The sequence below is a fragment of the Erpetoichthys calabaricus genome, chromosome 4 (assembly GCF_900747795.2).
Source record: "Erpetoichthys calabaricus chromosome 4, fErpCal1.3, whole genome shotgun sequence".
NCBI lineage: Eukaryota > Metazoa > Chordata > Cladistia > Polypteriformes > Polypteridae > Erpetoichthys > Erpetoichthys calabaricus.
Window position 1 is genome coordinate 40262740 of NC_041397.2, and position 21533 is coordinate 40284272.

Genomic DNA, 21533 nt, shown 5'->3' on the forward strand with positions numbered 1-21533 from the left:
AAAGTGTCTGTCACGGGACGTCTGGGCCAATTATTACTTTCCTTATTTTCTGAATTTGCACATAGATTATTATTGTTCTCTTGTGCATCCTTTTTTGCCTTCTTTTCTCTCCAAAGCTTTCATGTCTCTTTTCAATGCACTGCTCTTTTTTCTTTCGCTTAGTTGTTCACGTGCCATCTAGAATGTATAACATTTTTAAGAGTTGGGAGCAAATGAAGTGTGTCTGCCAAAAGCATTCCAACAACTGCGAGGTTAGATTTCCGTTAACTTGTTTTAAATTGTTTGTAAATAGGGTGTGACGTGCAAAAGTCACTGTCTCACTGGTCTTGGTTCCTAAGTTTGTAATTTCTAGTCTCGCGTGATGTCAAGGTGTCTCTCTGAGATGATCACGTTTCAACCCAAGATTTATTTTATATAATAGATAGATATAGTCGTGCATGCACGTCAGGGGTAAGCAATACCACCCCGGGGACACCATGGATGTGATTGCTATCTCTTCTGTCTCTTGTTTTACTCACAGCTCCAAGAAGAGGGCCATTGAGGGTAACAGACTCTGCCCCTTCTGGATGACAAGTTGTAAAAGCAGGACACTCCTAGAAGGAGTCTCACCTTGGTGACAAACCCCAAAAAAAAATAGAAAAAATGTATTGCAGGTCTTTTCGGATGGCAGTCAAGATGCTGACTGACTGAAAGATGGTAGTGCTGCCCCTTAAGAGGATGCCAGACTATAAGGGGTGGGGCCAGGAGATGACAGCCTAGAAATGGAGTCACAGGGACTGGCGGTCATCCGATCTGTAGAGACAAGAGGAGAAGCAACAGTGTCAACCCTCTGCTCAGAGTGGAATTACAACTAGTTGAGCCTTCAAGTTGTTTCCCAATCAGACCTGTCTGACTATATACTTATATATATATATACGTTTATAAGTAAATTATGTTTTACTTCCGAGTAAGAGTTTTAATGCAAATAAATGTATGCCTTTATAATACAAATTCATTTTAAGGTCTTATTTTAATTCATATTTTTGTTACCACACAGGTGCTTCTCCTGCTAACTTTGAGATTGTAGGAAAGACCCTCTACTCGAAATACCTTAAACGAGTGATAAAAGGAGACTTGAGAAAGGCCAATGCCTTAATGCCCATACTTTTGCAGGCTGGATGCCTGGGTGACCATAATGCCCTGTATCTTTCATCTGTTCTCTACCAAACAGGCCTGGTGGTCACTAAGCGGCCACTTAAGGTAATTTGTTTCCTTAAGACTTTTATGTAGCATAACTGCAAAAGTAAAGGCAAACTGATTTGTTTGTAAACAATGGGCAGAGAGTTTATTGTTGTTTATATCTAACCTTTTGCAGTATTTTGTTTTAGGATCATAGGTCTGCATGTTTTACTAGAATATTTATATTTACAGCCATTCATACATTATTTAAATAGATCCCTGGAGCTTTTTGAAATAGGAAATGAGCATAAGGCAGGGTCCAGCCCTGGAGGGGCTACCAGTCCATTGTTGAGTAGATTGACACCATGCTAGAGTGAATCCTAATTTCCCCTTGGAGTTCTTGCTCTCCTGAGCCCAGACTAGCCTCTAAACATTGGATTTCCAATGGTTTGAAAGAAAAAAGCTTAAAGTGACAGCTTTGACACACCTTACCCAATGTTTTGACTCCTGCCTACTTGTTTCAGTAGTTAGAAGGTTTGACAGTAGTCTTCAAGTTTCTTGAGGAACTCTCTGCCGGTTTCACTCACAGGTGCCATTCTCTTTTTGTCTGTTTGAGGATGGAGTCTACTGCCCCCCATTTTCCCATGTCTCCCCATATTGGCATGTAGAGGTGAACTTTCATTGACAAAAAGGTTCTCTCTGTTTTCTGCAGGACAGTTCTCTGTCCTGTGGCTGTTTAAGCACTGACAACATATCATATGCAATACAATACAGTTTATTTTTGTATAACCCAAAATCACACAAGAAGTGCCACAATGGGCTTTAACAGGCCCTGCCTCTTGACAGCCCCCCAGCCTTGACTCTCTAAGAAGACAAGGAAAAACTCCCAAAAAAACCTTGTAGGAAAAAATGGAAGAAACCTTGGGAAAGGCAGTTCAAAGAGAGACCCCTTTCCAGGTAGGTTGGGCGTGCAGTGGGTGTCAAAAGAAGGGGGTCAATACAATACAATACACAGAACAGAACAAATCCTCAATAAAAAATAAAATTTTTTTTAGAAGTACGGAGCAGAATTTAACAGTAGATGATATCACATAATAAGATTTCGATAATTTTAGACTCCTGGAGACCTCATCCATCAAGCTGCCTCCCCCATTTGGCCATTCCACGGCTGAAACAGCACTGGGCCAGCCAATCCGATGAAAGGACCCCTCTCTCCCACGATTCCTGCGATCCTCCATCAGGGATGACTTTACCTTAGGCAGGCAAAACAACTTGGCAGGTGGGCCGTGGCACCAAGTGCCACATTTGAGTACCGAGAAGAGAAACAGAATAAGTGAGGGTTAGTATCCAATTCTAACTATCATGTTACTTATGTTTTAGTGCTAATGACTAACAACAGAAATACAGTCTGTACAGTTAATCAGCAGCTCTAGTCAGGATATGCTAAACTGAAGTAGTGAGTCTTCAGCCAGGATTTAAAAGCTGAGACCGAAGGGGCATCTCTTATAGTAGCAGGCAGACCATTCCACAGTTTAGGGGCCCTGTAACTAAAAGCTCGACCTCCCACTGTTATTTTATTAATCCTTGGAACCATAAGCAGACCGGCATCTTGAGATCTTAATGTGCGCTCTGGTTTGTAAGTCATGATAAGTTCAGACAAGTAAGCCGGACCTCGGCCATTTAATGCTTTATATGTTAAAAGAAGGATTTTAAAATCTGCCCTAAACTTAACCGGGAGCCAGTGTAAGGATTTAAGAACTGGAGTTATGTGTTCATATTTTCTTGTTCTTGTAATAATTCTTGCAGCCACATTTTGTATTAACTGGAGGCTGTATAAAGAACAGTTTGAACATCCAGTGAACACCGCATTGCAGTAGTCAATCCTACTAGAGATAAATGCATGAATTAATTTCTCAGAATCCTGTTTATTTAGAAAGTGCCTTAATTTCCTAACATTTTTAAGATGGAAGAAGCATGTTTTGGACAACATTGTAATGTGCGCTTTAAATGACATGCTAGAGTCAAAGAAAACTCCTAGATTGCGGGCTGATTCAGTAAAATTAATTGGGATTCCAACTGAGTTAAATGATGACAAAATATTGTTATGATCAGCATCATTCCCTCCAACAATTAACATCTCTGTTTCATCTGTATTTAAAGACAAGTAGTTCACATTCATCCACTCCTTTAATTCGCTAACACAACTAATTAAAGACAACATCGGAGAAACTTCATCTGATTTAAATGAAAGGTATAACTGGGTGTCATCTGCATACGAGTAAAAATTAACATTATGTTTCCTAATGAGAGATCCCAGTGGAAGCATGTAAAGTGAAAACAGTAAAGGTCCCAGTACTGAGCCCTGCGGGACACCGTATTGAACTTCTGTGTATAATGATGGAGTACTGTCAGCACATTTCTGTACATATTGGAATCGATTTGATAAATAAGAACTAAACCAAGTGAGCACGGTGCCTGTAAGCCCAACATCATTTTCTAGCCTGTGTAGTAAAATAGAATGGTCGATGGTGTCAAACGCTGCACTTAAGTATATATATACCAAGGCTTTTTTATGACATACTAGCAGGAGTACCCAACACTACCCATTTTGGAATAAATTGTAGGTGCAGTTACTAAGTAAATTTCCTGGGTAGAAAAATCTTGGCTCCAAATCAAAATATCACTGACTAAGCCCACTTTGCATACCAGTGCCAAGTCCCAAAAATTCCTCCATGGGATAGTTCTTTAGTAAACCGATGCTGTGGTCACTAAATAACGTTCCCCAAAATAGCTAAACAAAACATAGCCTTTGGTCCTCCCTGAGCAAGGCCCTTAACCTGCAATTGCCCCGTCCTGGGTATGACGTTAACCTGCATGTAGGCCCTCCAACCTGCAGGGAAAAAACCTGGGGGTTGGTGGCAGCCACCATAAAAAAACCTCACACTGGTTCCATTCCATCAGAAGTGGTGTGGTGCTGAGGTGTCACCCATTGCATGGCTGCACTTGGGTCCTAATCTGGGATCCTGAGTTGGTTTGTCATGCTGTATCAGCACATGCTCCTAACCTCTCTCTCTAATGGATAAAGGTTTGACAGTGTGAAATTGTTTACTGGACACACACATGAGGCTTTATTTATGGCATTTACCATCTTGAGTTTCCACATTTCTCACATTTTGTGTTCTAATTCCCTTCTCAGCCTTTTCAAGTTTTTCACTGTTACCCTTTTTGATTACTCAGGCTGCGTTGCTGTCTCTTTTGGCTGCTCAGATGGACTCTCGACTAGCCCTGCTACACCTAGGACATCGGCACCACCAGGGGGTTCCTGGAGCTCCTCTGGACCAAGCACTCGCCTATGCCTACTACTCCAATTTAGCCGCACAAACATCTCTGGACAGGCAGAACCCAAGTCCATCACAGGTGAGCAAGTCTAGCCAAGGGCAAAGAGACAGAACATGAGATGTCTATAAAATTGAGAATCAGCTATGTTAGCTTGCACTGCAAAATAAAGATTTAAGTGTCTGTGTCTACAAACCTATTGCATCTTGTTTTCAACGCAAATTAAAAATGATCTCATATCTAGGATATAAAACAATGGATGGACAGTTTTACATTGGAGACTGCATATCTATTCCATCGTAATTAGTGTGAGCAGTAAAGCAATAGACAGCACATTGGTTAGGGCTTGAGCCTCACAGCACCGAAGTCCCGAGATCAAATTATAATATCTCATTCTCAAAATTGCTTAATTTAGTTAACGGTTGCACAAGGACTAAGGCAGACACAAGCAGTGGATGAGGCACCAGTCTACTGTAGGGTCCACTCACCCACACAATAAGGCCAGTTTCAAATCACCAGTTAACATAACTGGCAAGACTTTGTGGAGGTGAGTGGAAAAACCAGAGTACCTGGAAGAAAAGCCAGATTTGAACCCAGGGAGCTTCATTGAGAGGCTGTTTATTAGTTAGTCATTTAGTTATTAAAAACTGTTTTTTATCCAACTATTAACTCCAGGAAAGTAATGCAGCCTTACTTCTTTAAACAGTACATGGTGGCATGGTTTGAGGGTTTTGCTACAAATGAAGAGACTGGAAACCTCATTGTAAATGAGTGATACCCAAGTTGGGACAATGCTAGGCTCTTGCCATCTAAAATTATGAAGCTTGGAACTAAGAGGTTTACAGTATGGAATGGATAGATGTAAGGTGGATGGAGAGCTTCATGGCTATTCCTAATTCTTCCTTTTATCTCAGCAGGTGGAGGACACCATATTGGTGCCAAACTGCTTCCTCACCCCATCTGAGAAAAAACAAGAAATTTCAGATAATAAAAGAAATCAGTGATATCATTTCCTATATGAAGCAAATCTTAAAAAGGCAAAAATGCGAACGTTATTGCAAAATAGTTGAAACTGTGTCATTTAATAATACAGTGCATCCGGAAAGTATTCACAGCGCATCACTTTTTCCACATTTTGTTGTTACAGCCTTATTCCAAAATGGTTTAAATTAATTTCTTCCCTCAGAATTCTACACACAACACCCCATAATGACAACGTGAAAAATGTTTACTTGAGGTTTTTGCAAATTTATTAAAAATAAAAAAACTGAGAAATCACATGTACATAAGTATTCACAGCCTTTGCTCAATACTTTGTCGATGCACGTTTGGCAGCAATTACAGCCTCAAGTCTTGTTGAATATGATGCCACAAGCTTGGCACACCTATCCTTAGCCAGTTTCGCCCATTCCTCTTTGCAGCACCTCTCAAGCTCCATCAGGTTGGATGGGAAGCGTCGATGCACAGCCATTTTAAGATCTCTCCAGAGATGTTCAATCGGATTCAAGTCTGGGCTCTGGCTGGGCCACTCAAAGACATTCACAGAGTTGTCCTGAAGCCACTCCTTTGATATCTTGGCTGTGTGCTTAGGGTCGTTGTCCTGCTGAAAGATGAACCATCGCCCCAGTCTGAGGTCAAGAGTGCTCTGTAGCAGGTTTTCATCCAGGATGTCTCTGTACATTGCTGCAGTCATCTTTCCCTTTATCCTGACTAGTCTCCCAGTTCCTGCCGCTGAAAAACATCCCCACAGCATGATGCTGCCATCACCATGCTTCACTGTAGAGATGGTATTGGCCTGGTGATGAGCGGTTCCTGGTTTCCTCCAAACGTGATGCCTGGCATTCACACCAAAGAGTTCAATCTTTGTCTCATCAGACCAGAGAATTTTCTTTCTCATGGTCTGAGAGTCCTTCAGGTGCCTTTTGACAAACTCCAGGCGGGCTGCCAGGTGCCTTTTACTAAGGAGTGGCTTCCGTCTGGCCACTCTACCATACAGGCCTGATTGGTGGATTGCTGCAGAGATGGTTGTCCTTCTGGAAGGTTCTCCTCTCTCCACAGAGGACCTCTGGAGCTCTGACAGAGTGACCATCAGGTTCTTGGTCACCTCCCTGACTAATGCCCTTCTCCTCCGATAGCTCAGTTTAGATGGCTGGCCAGCTCTAGGAAGAGTCCTGGTGGTTTCAAACTTGTTTCACTTTCGGATGATGGAGGCCACTGTGCTCATTGGGACCTTCAAAGCAGCAGAAATTTTTCTGTAACCTTCCCCAGATTTGTGCTTCAAGACAATCCTGTCTCGGAGGTCTACAGACAATTCCTTTGACTTCATGCTTGGTTTGTGCTCTGACATGAACTGTCAACTGTGGGACCTTATATAGACAGGTTTGTGCCTTTCCAAATCATGTCCAGTCAACTGAATTTACCACAGGTGGACTCCAATTAAGCTGCAGAAACATCTCAAGGATGATCAGGGGAAACAGGATGCACCTCAGCTCAATTTTGAGCTTCATGGCTAAGGCTGTGAATACTTATGTACATGTGCTTTCTCAATTTTTTTATTTTTAATAAATTTGCAAAAACCTCAAGTAAACTTTTTTCACGTTGTCATTATGGGGTGTTGTTTGTAGAATTCTAAGGAAAAAAATGAATTTAATCCATTTTGGAATAAGGCTGTAACATAACAAAATGTGAAAAAAAAAGTAATGCGCTGTGAATACTTTCCGGATGCACTGTAAAAAGCCCAGTTCTAGGTTTTGTTAGTTAAATATGACCAAGTCACCTTTCGAAGACTTATTTTCAGTCCAAGGATATTTTCTGTCACAGCAATGTTTAAGCTTGTCTTTCATGGAGCCTGAAACTAAGGGGTTCGCTGTTAAAGAAAGAAACAATCTCTATACCAGAGGTGACCAACACACACAAAAGGTTATGTTCATGAATGTGGTTTGCTCGCCAGTGAGTATTTCAGAAAAGCATATGAACATTTAACAGAAAAATATGGCACTTGGTATGATCCACTCAAACCATTTTCTCTCTATTATATAAAAAAATCCTGGAATGAGATGAGACTTTTTCAGAGAGATAATTTCCTGTCAGATGAGACTTTGTGCTAAGAGATTTAACCACACCCGGGGCAGGAAATAAAAGACAAAGAGTAGAAGACAAAGTAGAATGTCGTAAAGAATTCAAAAATGTTGGCACGATGCACATGCAGAGAAAATTAGAGATAATGAAATTACTAAAATTCAAAAGTATCAAAAAACTGATAGTAATGATCGCATCAGTGTTAACAAACGGAAATTATTACTCAGTGAAATAATGGAACAGCGAAAAGAGATCGAATATATGGACATAGGTGATATGACAGGAGTATGTAGATATTGTTCGGCTTTAAAGTTTAAGTTGGAGACTTTTAGATCGTCTAATTCGTGTTGCCATCAGGGAAAAGTGGTGTTTCTTCTCACTGAAGAGGCATATCTGTGAGAATTAAAAGATTTGTTATTTGGTGAAAGTGAAATCCACAAAAACTACAGGCAAAATATCCAAATCTACAATAATCTGTTCATGTTCACGTCATTCAATGCTCAAAACGTAGATTTACTTGATTCAGGACCATACGCTATGAGAATCTGTGGTCCCGCAACAATTAAATCTACTGCAAGTTTAATTTCAAAGAAACCACAATTTGGTCAGATTTATATTTATGATCACGGAGAAGAAATGCAACATAGAATCGAAAGAGTTAAACGATTGGATGTATTAGAAATTCTACAGCCAATAATGGATACAAATCCATACGTCCAAAAGTATTTTACTTTATACAAAATTTATCTGAAAAACACGGACAAAGGAGTTTTCTTGGATTTCTATACGAATCCGAAAGATCACGCTCACATATATAATAAAACCAACATGTGACGAATTGTAAGCGATAATAGTTTCAAAAGACGGAGATATCAAAGACAGAGTTGATATCCTTGTTTATCCAAAAGCACAGCACGATTCGTCACAAGCGGCAGATCCGGGAAATGACTAGCGTGTAGGGCCTGTACAGGGGTTGTCGAGTGAAGCGAGCAGGGGGCACAGCCCCCTATTATTTCATACAATTTGTGATTTTTCTGAATATTGAATTTACTTCAGATGTGGTCAGTTTTGGCCTGATTGGTTTATTTGACCGTCATGAACAGAACTGACAAAGAGGCTAACTCACCTGCAATTTCTAGGGACTGTGTCAGTGCACGGCTAATCTCACAAGAGACATTATGGCTTTCTTTGAATTAGAGTTTCTCATAGCAATATTTTCTAACTTGAGCTGTATTTCAACTGTATGTATTAAAAATGAATAAGTTGAACAGCAAGTCTGTATTATCAAAGCTAATAGCCATTCAGCAGTGCATAAAACACAAATCCTTCATGACTGCTAATAATGAGTTGGTATGGTGGTACTACAGTAACTTTACATCCTCAGGAGAATGAATTCAAATCAAGGTCCAGTCACTGTCTGTGCAGTTGACATTTTCTCCATAGTCTGTGTGCTCTTTTTGCTACTTAATCTGGTTTTCCTGACATTCCGAAATGCCTATGTGTTAGGTCCATTGATGATTTTATATTAATAAAGTATGGATAAGTGTGTGACTGTGCCCTGAGATAGAGTGTTATGTCGTTTAAATTTGGTTCTTACGATGTAAATTAAACCATGATATACCATAGACTTAAGAAAGTTGGAATTTTAATGAACAGAAAGAGGCCTTCCAGTCTATCAAGCTCATTTAATTAGTGAAGTTGTCCCACCATCTCATCTAGATACTTTTGAGAGGTTGTCAAGGTTTCCACTTAAACACCATGACTTTGGTAGTTTTGGATGCACCATGACCTGGACGTGCTTCCCTCGTTCCTTCTTATATTCACTTCCCCTTAACTAATGAGCTAAAGAACACTGGTGCAACTTAACTAAAGGTATTCAGGTGGGTCAAGTTTATTGACGTGTTTGATCATTTTGGAGGCCTGGATTAGGTCATCGCAAAATATTCTCTAGTGCTGTCCTCTGCTAGCTTCTATCATTTTTGTAGAGTGGTGACCAGAAATGTACACAGGACTTAGTGGTCTCACTAACATATTACCTGTACCCAGTTTGAGAATAATAACCATCAAGTTATATCCAACAGTTTTTACAAATGTCACTGGTGAGAAAATGAGCAGAGCCCCATCCTTCTTCACGTCACATCCACACATGAATTTGCAGTAAAACTCAGTGTTTCACTCTGCAAAAATAATCTGAGTTTCACTTACAGCAAAATTTGTGCCATTCACATAAGAAGAAAGGTGTTCAGTCCTGCCTGAAAGAATTTTCACACATTAATTCTGCATCCATCTGAATATTATCGTGTATTTAAATAAAGATCTCTAGTGCAAAATAAAATCACCAGAAGTGTGCATATCCTCAACTACAAGGAGTCCGTTAGTCAGTTGCTAGGCAACAGAAGGGATGGGGGCGGGTTTGACAGCGAATACTTTCCACCTATTGAATTTTCCTATGCAGAAAACAGAGTAATGTGCACAATGGAGCATTTTAGTGTGGCTTTGCATGAAAAATACGCAGCATGTCATATTTTCCAAAATGTACTGCCCTTGTGATGTGAATGAGAATCATAAACAGAACTGATTTTACTGGTACCTCACAGATTACATATGTTATGCAGCTATGGAAGAGAATACAAGTAAACACATAAATGCGAACAAGACTTTACGGTACAATATTCATTGTTTTCCACCCAAAGAAATTTTAAGTCCCCAAAAAGCTTTTTAGTAAATTCTGCAATTGCGAAATTTCCTGTGAAATGAGTTTAGTGTAATTTTCATGAAACTGCATGAAAACTGAAACTTTCCCATTTTGCTTATCAGTGCTTTACACACAGTATGGCTGACTTAATTCCACCTTCTATCTTCCTATAATGCTTTCTCTGTCATTTACAATTGTGACCAGATGTTACAGATATGATAATGCTGACATTTTTCCTCTGCCTGTGTCTTCATATGCAGGTCTATGTGGAGTCCATTCACCTCAAAGATGAGGAAGTGTTGAAACAGCAGACTCATGAAGATGATGACCTTTTTCTGTGGCTTAAATACCAAGCTCAGAGGGGTGTTGCAGATGCTCAGGTATGCTTGGCAATGTCCAGCACTTTTCCACTTACAAGCATGACAAAGTTGACAAACAAGGGGAGATCATTTGGCCTGTACACCTCATTTGGTCAGCTAAAAACTCTGTGGTCTCAAGGTCTTATCCAGTCAACAGTATCTAGACTACATATCTCAGTAGTGTGTTTCAAATTCCCACGACTCTTCAGCTGCATAAGTGCTTCATGGGTTTTGTATTAAAAACACCTTATTTGACGAGGATTAGTCTTGATGTCGTAGAATTGGGCAGCTGTATGGGTGATGAGATGAGGTGATCACCCCAGGCGGCACTTTGGTAAGGATGACATTTTCATGTAACATTTCTTACTTTGTAATACATTTTCATGTAACATTTCTTACTTTGTAATATTAAGAACAATATATATATATATATATATATATATATATATATATATATATATACAGTACTAGTCATTTAGCCCGTTACAATAACGGGCGCTAGAACAGTAGTTCATAAACATTAGTAGGAACAGTCTATATTAAATGGCAAGGGACTTTGACGTCATTCTTTTTGTTGGTCGTATTTTTCTTTCTTTCAGCCTTTCTTTTGTTGATGTTTGCTTGCTGAGCTGACCGTTCTTCGTGGGCTGCTGCTATGTATTGTGTGTCTTTAATTTTCTGTGACAGTAATACTGTCTTGTACGTCCGCTGGCTTGTATGTCCATAATATACCTTTAATTTTCTCTGGCGGTAATACAGGCGTGCGCATCGGTAATATGCCTTTAATCTCCTCTGACAGTAATACTGGCTTGTATGTGGCTGTAATATGCGTCACTGTATTGTGTACCTTTAATTTCCTCTCGCAGTAATACTGGTTTGTATTTCCGTAAAACGCCTGTAACTTTCTCTAACAGTAATATCGCGCATCGCACCGTGCCCCGCACATGCGCACTTCACCAGAAGACACACACACACGGACATCTGGACGCACACAGGGATTTTATTAAAGAGGATATATATATATATATTAGGGCTGGGCAAGTTAACACATTATAACGGCAATTATTTTATCACGCTTTTGTTTTTGTTATCATTCTTATTTTGAAAGCCTCAGTCTCGCTAGTGATCAATAGAGATCAGTGATCTTCTTGTTACAGCACTTTTCGATACGCTTTTCCCAAAAGGAAAGTTAGCTTTGTTGATTTGACCTTGATTTCCTGCACGTGCTTGAGTAGCGAAGAGCAAACAGCTTCTAAAATGGCATGTGGAGAGATACCAAAGTGAATGCTCAAAGCAGAATAATCCGTGGATGACTTTTTTCATATTATCGCTGAATCGGACTCTGATTTGCCGGACTCCAATTTTGATGCAAGTGATCTGGAGATGGAGATCAAAAACAAAACTGAGGTACCAGAATCAGCTGATTGGTCCCCAGCTGCTCGAGGTGCTGAAAACGTTTGTGTAGCTGCTGCACCTATGGCATTGTTCGCCTGTGAGGACAGACACTTACGACGATAGGAGGTACAAACCATATTGCGTCTCATTGCAATTCCCACCCGCACACAACTGTCTCACAAAGACAGCCAGGCAGCCAGCTCACCATGCATTCCAGCTGGACATCGAGCCACCGCTGCTGCTGCAAACAGGCGCCAACAGCAGGCACAACAGGCAGCAACAGATGTTTTATGTTGGTTTATATGTGAAACCATTGCTTCGTGCACTTTTCAGAAAACTGAGTTTTTTGGAAGAAATATTAGCCCTCAAAGAGTTGCTACTGAACATAGACTGTTTATGCTTCTCTATGATAAAAGAAAATGTTTCTGCTGGAATCTGTTCAGATAAAAACGAAAACAGATTTAGAAATGTTAACTTGCTGTTGCTCGTAAGGTGCCTGTTATAAAATGATCATGACTCAGGACTCTGAGGGTAACTTCTTTTTCTTTAACAAACAAGAAAAAATTGTGAGAAATATTTTCATTTTAAGAGTTTCTAATTTCATATAATGCAGCTTGCAATGCCTTGCTGCACTGTGAGCATCTGAGAATCAAAGTGGCACATACACATTTTGAAGCCATGCGTCAGTACTTGGTACTGGTGCTCATTTTCCTGATTTCTACAAGTAGATGGATGGCATTATTTAACATGCTGGTCATGTTGTGGAACAACAGTCTGTCTTACTTACTTTATGCTTGCAGTCTGACTTACTGTATTTTTCTCCTGTATTAATCAAAAAACACATTTTGAAAAATGGATCCTAATATCCTCAATTATCTACAATAAAATCTCATTTTAATTCTTAATGGAGTCAAGATGAGAACTAGCCCTGGACAGGGAGCCAAGACACAGCAGGACCCAGTCACACACACTTTAGGGTTATACGAGGAAAACCCAGGCAGACACGGGGAGAATTTCAAATCCTACACCAGAAGTGCCTGGAATTTGAACCAATGATTTGATTTTCTGAGGCAGCAGTGCTATCACCTGAACCAACATGCTGTCCTGAAAGAAACAAAACGGGGAAATTAAGTATGTTTAGATTTTGGTATCAAAGTGTAGTTTATGTGCAACTCATCTTGATCTAACAACAGCGCTGAAGAGTCAGACAGCAGGCAAAGTAAAACATATTAATGGCACTGAGTGTTGCATCAGTCAGAGATGATGTCAGTATTCCATTACTCAAAAGAGTACCTTTGGTGTCCATGAAAAGATGGGCCAGCCTCAGTCACATGAGGTAAGTGAGTTGTCCTTCTAAGGATAGCAGGCTACCTAAAGGAACAATGAAATGACCAAAAATCCTTTGGGCCATAATAGAATATGGACCAAAAAGAACTCAAGGCAAATTTCATATGTGGTAAAGAAGCTGATCAACACATCATCCATACCGGAGCACCATTTGGTGACAGCAGCTTGTCCACCACAGAAAGTGAAAGAGTTCACGAAACACAAATGTCAACAAGACTTTAGATTCTGAATGTCAACACACAGCTCATATGGATTTTTTTATTTAAAAAAAACAATGTTTGTGATCTTGTTTTTATTTATTTTTTTAGCAAACACTAGGAAGGATGTTGTTTTGGGGCCAGCAGGGAATTTCAACAAATCTTCGAGCAGCTGCCAAGTATTATGAAAGTGGAGCAACAAAGCTGGAAAACCCAGTGTCCATGTATGACTACGGCATCGTCCTTCTAAAGGTGGCTGCCTTTACTATTTTGTATTGGGTGATAGATATCCTTTAATTATGTTTGTTTTTTCAAAACTGAGAATTATATTAGGTATGTAAATAGGACAGCCTCAATGTTAGATACTGAAGATAGATTTATGGGAAAGGTGTGTTATAATGTGCTAGATACAGTTAATAGAAAAGGAATGCTATAGATAAATATACTATGTGTTATAGATATGAAAATGCATTAGACAGATATAAGTGAACGGCGTTAAATAATAGGTGAATAGAGTTAGAAAAGTCACTATATACTGTAAATAGGCTTATATAGAAAAGGCTCCATACATGACGCAGTAGATTTAGAGATAATTTGACTTATACATAAATAAACATATATGAAAGGTACTATAAAAGTACTAATTAATACAGACTTAGAGGTAATTTCTGATAGATAGATAGATAGATAGATAGATAGATAGATAGATAGATAGATAGATAACATCTGGAAAATGAAGGGCTGAAGAAAGTTTTACTTGATAATGGAAGGGCTGCTATTTAAACTGCAAAACAACTGCTGTTAACTGTAAAACTTATATACTTATACTAATAAAAAGTTAGAAATTACATTTTAGGTGCGTCCTTTAAATCTGCAATATTTACTGTAGAATTATTTATTTTCTTTATATTTGTCAACAGCTTCCCTGCCAATATGGGATATACAGTAGGACCTATGCCTAGAAAGGTGGCAGTCAAAACAGAGTGACAGAGCATTAAGTGATTAAGTTCAATATTAATGCCATTCCAGAGAAGGAAGGTCCTCAGTGACCAGCCTGGTGAATGGAGAAACGTTTTAAAGGAGCTCTCCGTTATAAGTTACCTCTTGGACCAGGCAAGACTGAACCTCTGAAACTGACCTGAAGGGGGCACTGTTGTATAGTCCTGCGATGTATAGGGTGGTCCAGATCTAATTATGCAACTTTTAATGCAATGCAGGAAAACAATGCAAGACAAAAGAATTGTTCTAAATATCTTGCTTTGCAGGGCAGGTGCTGCCATCTATCGGCAACAAAAAGAATTTTTTGTGAATTCTCTATGTAATAAACTTAATAAGTTATAATGTAATGAAAATTGCATAATTGCATCTATCTATCTATCTATTCATGCCTAGTTCAGGTAAGAACCATCCATAATATACTGTAATATTGTTAAACCAGTGTAGACAGCATTACATTCATTGATTTTCATACCCTGATTATTCCAGTACAGAGCTATGGAGAGGATCTGTAGATAGATAGATAGATAGATAGATAGATAGATACTTTATTAATCCCAGGGGGAAATTCACATATTCCAGCAGCAAAAATATTAAATTAAAGAGTAATAAAAAATGCAGATAAAAAAACAGACAATAACTTGAATAATGTTCAACGTTTACCCCCTCTGGTGGAATTGAAGAGTCGCATAGTTTGGGGGAGGAATGATCTTCTCAGTCTGTCAGTGGAGCAGGACAGTGACAGCAGTCTGTCACTGAAGCTGCTCCTCTGTCTGGAGATGACACTGTTTAATGGATGTAGTGGATTCTCCATAATTGATAGGAGCCTGCTGAGTGCCCGTTGCTCTGCTACGGATGTCAGACCGTCCAGCTCTATGCCAACAATAGAGCCTGCCTTCCTCACCAGTTTGTCCAGGCGTGAGGCATCCTTCTTCTTAATGCTGCCTCCCCAGCACACCACTGCGTAGAAGAGGGCACTCGCCACAACCATCTGATAGAACATCTGCAGCATCTTACTGCAGATGTTGAAGGATGCCAGTCTTCTAAGGAAGTATAACCAGCTCTGTCCTTTCTTGCACAGAGAATCAGTATTGGCAGTCCAGTCTAATTTATCGTCCAGCTGCACTCCCAGATATTTATAGGTCTGCACCATCTGCACACAGTCACCTCTGATGATCACGGGGTCCATGAGGGGCCTGGGTCTCCTAAAATCCACCACCAGCTCCTTGGTTTTGCTGGTGTTCAGTTGTAGGTGGTTTAAGTCGCACCATTTAACAAAGTCTTTGATGAGGTTTCTATACTCCTCCTCCTGCCCACTCCTGATGCAGCCCACGATAGCAGTGTCGTCAGCAAACTTTTGCACATGGCAGTACTCTGAGTTATATTGGAAGTCCGATGTATATAGGCTGAACAGGACCGGAGAAAGTACAGTTCCCTGCGGCGCTCCTGTGTTGCTGACCACAATGTCAGATCTGCAATTCCCGAGACGCACATACTGAGGTCTGTTTGTAAGATAGTCCACGATCCATGCCACCAGGTATGACTCTACTCCCATCTCTGTCAGCTTGTCCCTAAGGAGCAGAGGTTGGATGGTGTTGAAGGCGCTAGAGAAGTCTAGAAACATAATTCTTACAGCACCACTGCCTCTGTCCAAGTGGGAGAGGGATCGATGTAGCATGTAGATGATGGCATCTTCCGCTCCCACCTTCTCCTGGTATGCGAACTGCAGAGGGTCGAGGGCGTGTTGGACCTGTGGCCTCAGGTGGTGAAGCAGCAGCCGCTCCATGGTCTTCATCACGTGATGTTAGAGCGACAGGCCGGAAGTCATAATGCTGTAGACCACCTTCACCAGCTGTGTATCATTCCTGTGTGAATTAGTGAGTGTGTCTTGCAGTGGACTGATACACCTTTCACAGTTCATTCCAGTCGTGCTCCTTCTGCTACTATGATGGGCTTCAACTCCCTGCCACCTGATAAAGTGTCTACATCCTTGTTTAGACTCAGGCACAGTGCGTGGTGTTTTTCTCAGGGGAATCTGGTGTTCCTCACCGGGAGGTGTGTGTTTTGTTGATGGTAACTCTGAAGTGGCCCTGGTGCCCCCCCATCCATTGTTGTTTCTGCCTTGTGTCTAGTGTCAATGAATTAGACAGAGTGGGTGTAGAACATGGACGGATGGTTCAGCGAGCAACATGACCAACGAAAAATGTATGTCTTAATGTTGTTAATGTACACAGGAAACTTTGTCTTTTTTTTTTAATTTAGTGTATTGTAACATAGTGGTATCTGAGCTAGTTTCATTCATTAATTTAGCTCAATTTTATTTGCCTTTTTTTGAACAATAATTAGGGAACGTTGACTCAGTTGGTGCAGAGATGAGCGGTACTGGACAGCAAACAGGTGGGTGAAAGGCACACGGTTACAAACTCACTAGGTGAACACGAGGTCCAGTCATGGAATGGGCTGGGTGTCATGAATCTGAAGCTGGAACTGCCAGCCAAGTATTTGCATGTTGTTGCACCCAGTGCTGCATGGCCATCCAATGCCTGCCCAGGGACCAGTGTCTCCTACCTGCCTTTTTGTTGTGTCCAGTGATTCAATGCTGAGCACCACTTGGTTAGAACGTGTTTTGCCTATGTACAGTTTTTTTGTACTACCTAATGGATGCTTCCTTTTTTGCTTTTTACTTTAGAAAGTGTATGGTATTCTTTGTGCCTGAATACATCTGTTACCACTACTGCAAGTGAGGTCTGATTAGAGGCTCTCATTGGTTACTTTACTTCATGCTTCGCAACATTAAGGTATTACCCCTCTAATTCCATCCTCCCCACATACAATGGATATAAAAGAAAAACAGAATGGGAAAGTTAACTGGGCCACTGGGGACAGAATTTTTGACTTGCTGTTAGTATTTTGGATTCAGTGTTGCACGTGAATGTTCAAGCAATCAAAAGCTGTGAAATGAGAGATTTTAACATTCATTGTTGATGTGAGAGAGCCACTCAGGACAGGTTATAAGAAACTGAAAACAGACAAGCAGACCATCTTCCTAAATACAATTTTAATTTTGATATTAGCTGTTCTACGTGTCTAAGAGGGTTGAAATCTAAGCAATCAACATTCACCTCAGTGTTAATGTTTGCAGCACACCATGCAATGCGTGTGTCTCTGTTATATGCTAGTTGGTATGGAGTTTGTGAAAGCAGAGTTAATGTTTGTAGCATCTACAGTATTGGAATAACAAATGCAATGCATTTTATTACTAAAAACATTTGTGATGCCCCACCTTTTGGAATGACAGAGACACACAGACACTTAACCTTTTATTAAGGTGGAAAACTGAAATAGTGCGTAGTGTTCCATTTTGGATGTTTATTTTTCTGTCCACCTTCTCTTTAATCAAAGCTTTTAGTTTTTTAGTCCCATCCCAGATGGCATCTGGTTGTAGTCTAATCCACTAGAATAATCCATTTGAGATTCATCTTTTGTAGGTCTTTAACTCTGTGCAAGTATCATAGGACAAAGACGCTCCTAAATAGAGAGACTCCTTACAGTTTTAAGCCGGCAGCTCACCTTTTCTTCTTTTCTTAGGGCCAAGGAGTGACACAGGACATACCAAAGGCTGTACATTTCCTGAATAAAGCTGCAAATCTGGTAATTGTCTGTAAATTAATATTTTGATTTTGCTTTTTATTATTTTATTTAGTAAGGCTGTTTAAACTGGCATATTTTTTGGAATTAAATTAAACTATTGTGAAGAATAAGAATATGCAAGAAAAGAAAGTTCAATTCTCTATTTATTCAGGGTGTCTAACCAGCAGGGTCTGTCTGCTTCTTACTCATGTGACTCTAGTTTGTCATTGAATTGCTAGAAGCTGTAATATACATGAAACTGTATAAAGGCAAGTAGCCTCAAATAAAAAAGTAATGTACATCAGTTTTCAGTGACCTCTGTTATTTTTCACTTGAGCAAGTCATCTGTTTACATGAGTTTCTTTCCAAACTTGAAACCAAGGAATTTGTCCCTGCAATCAATGCACTCGGCTGGTATTATGAGACATACGAGCACAATTATAAAAAGGCCGTGCAGTTCTGGGAGCGAGCCGACTCCATGGGATGCTCTGAGGCGCCTTTCAACCTGGGAGTTATGTATTCACTTGGATTGTACCCTGGCCAACCCCCAGATCAGGTGAGTACGTCTTAGAAGGGTGCAAGAATTAGAAATGGCTTCTCCACACGTGTGTAGTGGGGTGTATCTGTTGGTCTTTATTTAGGTCTTTACCTTGTAAAGGGTATTTTACTTCTAATTCTTCTGGTTATAAAAGGAAACACTGGTGTAACAAATCTGTTAAAAATGATCTGTCACTCCCTATGGCCAACAACAAATACACCATATCAGTTAAATAATACCTCTACCATGCCATTCTGTGTCAAGGTAAACCAAAAATTGGTTTCGATGTTTCAGTCTGTGGAGGAACCCCATCTGCTTTGCTCCTCCAAGCAAGTTCCAGATTCAGTTTTCTGTTTGTGCTCATGCAAGATTCCTTCCCTTCTCCTGGTTCAGATCCTGGTCTGTTAGTGATTGCTAAAAATGAGCACCAATTTATATCTCCTGACTTACTTTTCTCTCATGATGCAGACAACTGCTCACCAATGTCATACTGGTATTATTGCTTCCTGCTGGCTCCGATTAGGACTACATTCCCAAACCAAAATGTGTATAATCTAGTAATTTATAGTGACATACTGGGTAGCAATACTGCCTCATAGTTCTGGAGTACTGGCTGCAAACTCCAGGTCATTAACAGTGAAACGTTGTATGTTCTCTCCATGCCCATAAGGGATTCCTCTGAGAGTTTGCCTCCCAGCTACATGAGGGTTCGGTTGATAGCTGATGCTCAACTGTCCTAGTGTTAGTGGGTCTGATCTGCGATGGACTGGTGACCTTCCAGAACTGGTCACTGCTAGAACAGGCCCTGGCACCTTGTGAACCTATAAAAGTCAGTCCTGAAAATCGGTGGATGGGCAGACAGTGCATTCGTTTTTGTTTTATTTATTGCCCTTAAAGTAACCTTATAATCCATATATTGTAGATCAAGTGATGTAATAATAAAACTGTAATGGTTATATTCAGATAGATTATAATCAGTTTATTTATTTATTTATTTTTTTTCAGTTTTTGGCTTACATTTACTACCTAAAGTCTGCTAGAAGGGGTCATATAGATGGAGCCATCCAAGTTGCTGACCTGTGGATGCAGGGCATTCAAGGACTGGTGCCCACAGCGCCTCAAGATGCAGTATTGTACATTATTTCATTTTTATATATATATATATATATATGCATGTTTCATTAGCTATTTCTTATAAAATTATTAAAATTTTGTTAATTATTTATGCATTTGCATTGTTAATTCTGCAGAGGCAGATAATGGGTCCTAGTGACAAAAGAACTGGACTACAGCCCACAAGGCTGCCAGTTTAACCCCTGAGTCCGACTCATAGAGTTCCTTTGAGTTAGAACTCACTTAAAGGAATGCTCCATCCAAACATTATACTCGTTTTATATGTTATTTACCACAACCCTGGATTTCTGCTGGAGTTCTGTTACACAATACTGTATTTCTCTAAAAATGTCACACTTTCCAAATTAATTAGCATCAGCGCCGAGTCAGCACCCTGTGGACAAATCACCAACACTGTGTCTTCAGTTGAGTGCTCTCCCATTCAGACTGTTTATCTCCTGGATTTCTCAGGTGGACTAAGTGGGTGTCGGAGCAGAATGGTTACCTGGGAGCTCTCCTACGTCAATCCCTTGACGCTTATCTTCGGCAGGAATGGTAATTAGGCCTTGCTTTTCCATATTGCATTGCTTCACTGAATTTTGAAAATAACTGATACTTTCCTTAATGAACATCTAAGATGGCTGGAGATGTAACTGAGTGATAATTTTTAAGTAAATAAGGCAATGCATTATTACTGAGATGAAAGGTATCTCCATATAAACACATGTTCATGACAACTAAAGAACTGTAGTGTTTATAAGGGTAGAGCAATGTCAATATCAGCTGCTGTTAGCCAGCTTTTCAAATGGCCGATTAAACTTGATTGATGAAAGATACTGCAATCAGCCTTGGCATTTTGTCTTTTGTTCCTAATTTTAAATGGTTGCTCATTGACTTTTACCAGCTACTATAGCTAGTAAACATTTTGAGTATTAACAGTGCGCACAAGTGTAACACGTTAGGAGGGCAACGTGCTAGCACTCCTGTATTTGACACATGCTGCTCAGTCTTGTTTTTAAATAATAATCACCTCTGTTGCTGCTGGCAATCGGCTACAAGTTTGAGGGTGGTTATTGGGAAAAATTATTAGAAATAAATTAGGTAAAATTGAAAGTCATCATTTTACTTGAGAGTCCAAAATTAATAGCTACAGATTAAGAAAGTTAAAGACTGATGTAACAAATTGAAAAAACAAATGTACAGGAGACACCCACACAACCTTCACCTGCACAGCACCTTCCATGAGAATCAAGTTACAATGTAAACTGGTAGAATTTTATCCACATCTTTCCATAAAGCAAGTGCACTTTATTTTTGTCCATTAAAATAACATTTTTGGATAGAAACATAATTTGTAGGAGGGAGTTCTGATTTGCAAACTAAAAAAACAAACCAAACGTGATTCTAAGAGGAGGCCTGTGCCATTTCACGTTGTGAGGTGCTCTTATTGTTTGGGGAAAAGGGCAAAAATATTTGAATGTAAAGAATGGCATTTAAAAAACATGTAGAATGGATTATAGTATAATTTTATTTAATTTTAGCTCCACACATTCTGGCTCAATTAGCTTGTATTATTATAGTGCATATAATACTGTAAGGCCATACAGAATTCATACTAAGGTGTTTATTAAAATCATTACTTTATGATTTTTTTCCCCCACATCATTTTCAATTTGGCCATTGCTATGCTG

At 39.8% G+C, this 21533-nt stretch overlaps 1 protein-coding gene across 1 annotated transcript in view; it reads left to right on the top strand.

Annotated features, from left to right (window-relative positions):
- The window catches only part of LOC114651032 (protein sel-1 homolog 3), a 79001-nt gene that overhangs the window by 36602 nt on the left and 20866 nt on the right, over positions 1 to 21533 (top strand). Inside the window, exons 10-17 of the mRNA XM_051926537.1 lie at positions 1037 to 1239; positions 4396 to 4575; positions 10528 to 10647; positions 13677 to 13817; positions 18150 to 18212; positions 18574 to 18747; positions 19735 to 19862; positions 20314 to 20397. Coding sequence (XP_051782497.1) covers positions 1037 to 1239; positions 4396 to 4575; positions 10528 to 10647; positions 13677 to 13817; positions 18150 to 18212; positions 18574 to 18747; positions 19735 to 19862; positions 20314 to 20397 — 1093 coding nt within the window. The remainder of the gene's footprint in view (positions 1 to 1036; positions 1240 to 4395; positions 4576 to 10527; positions 10648 to 13676; positions 13818 to 18149; positions 18213 to 18573; positions 18748 to 19734; positions 19863 to 20313; positions 20398 to 21533) is intronic.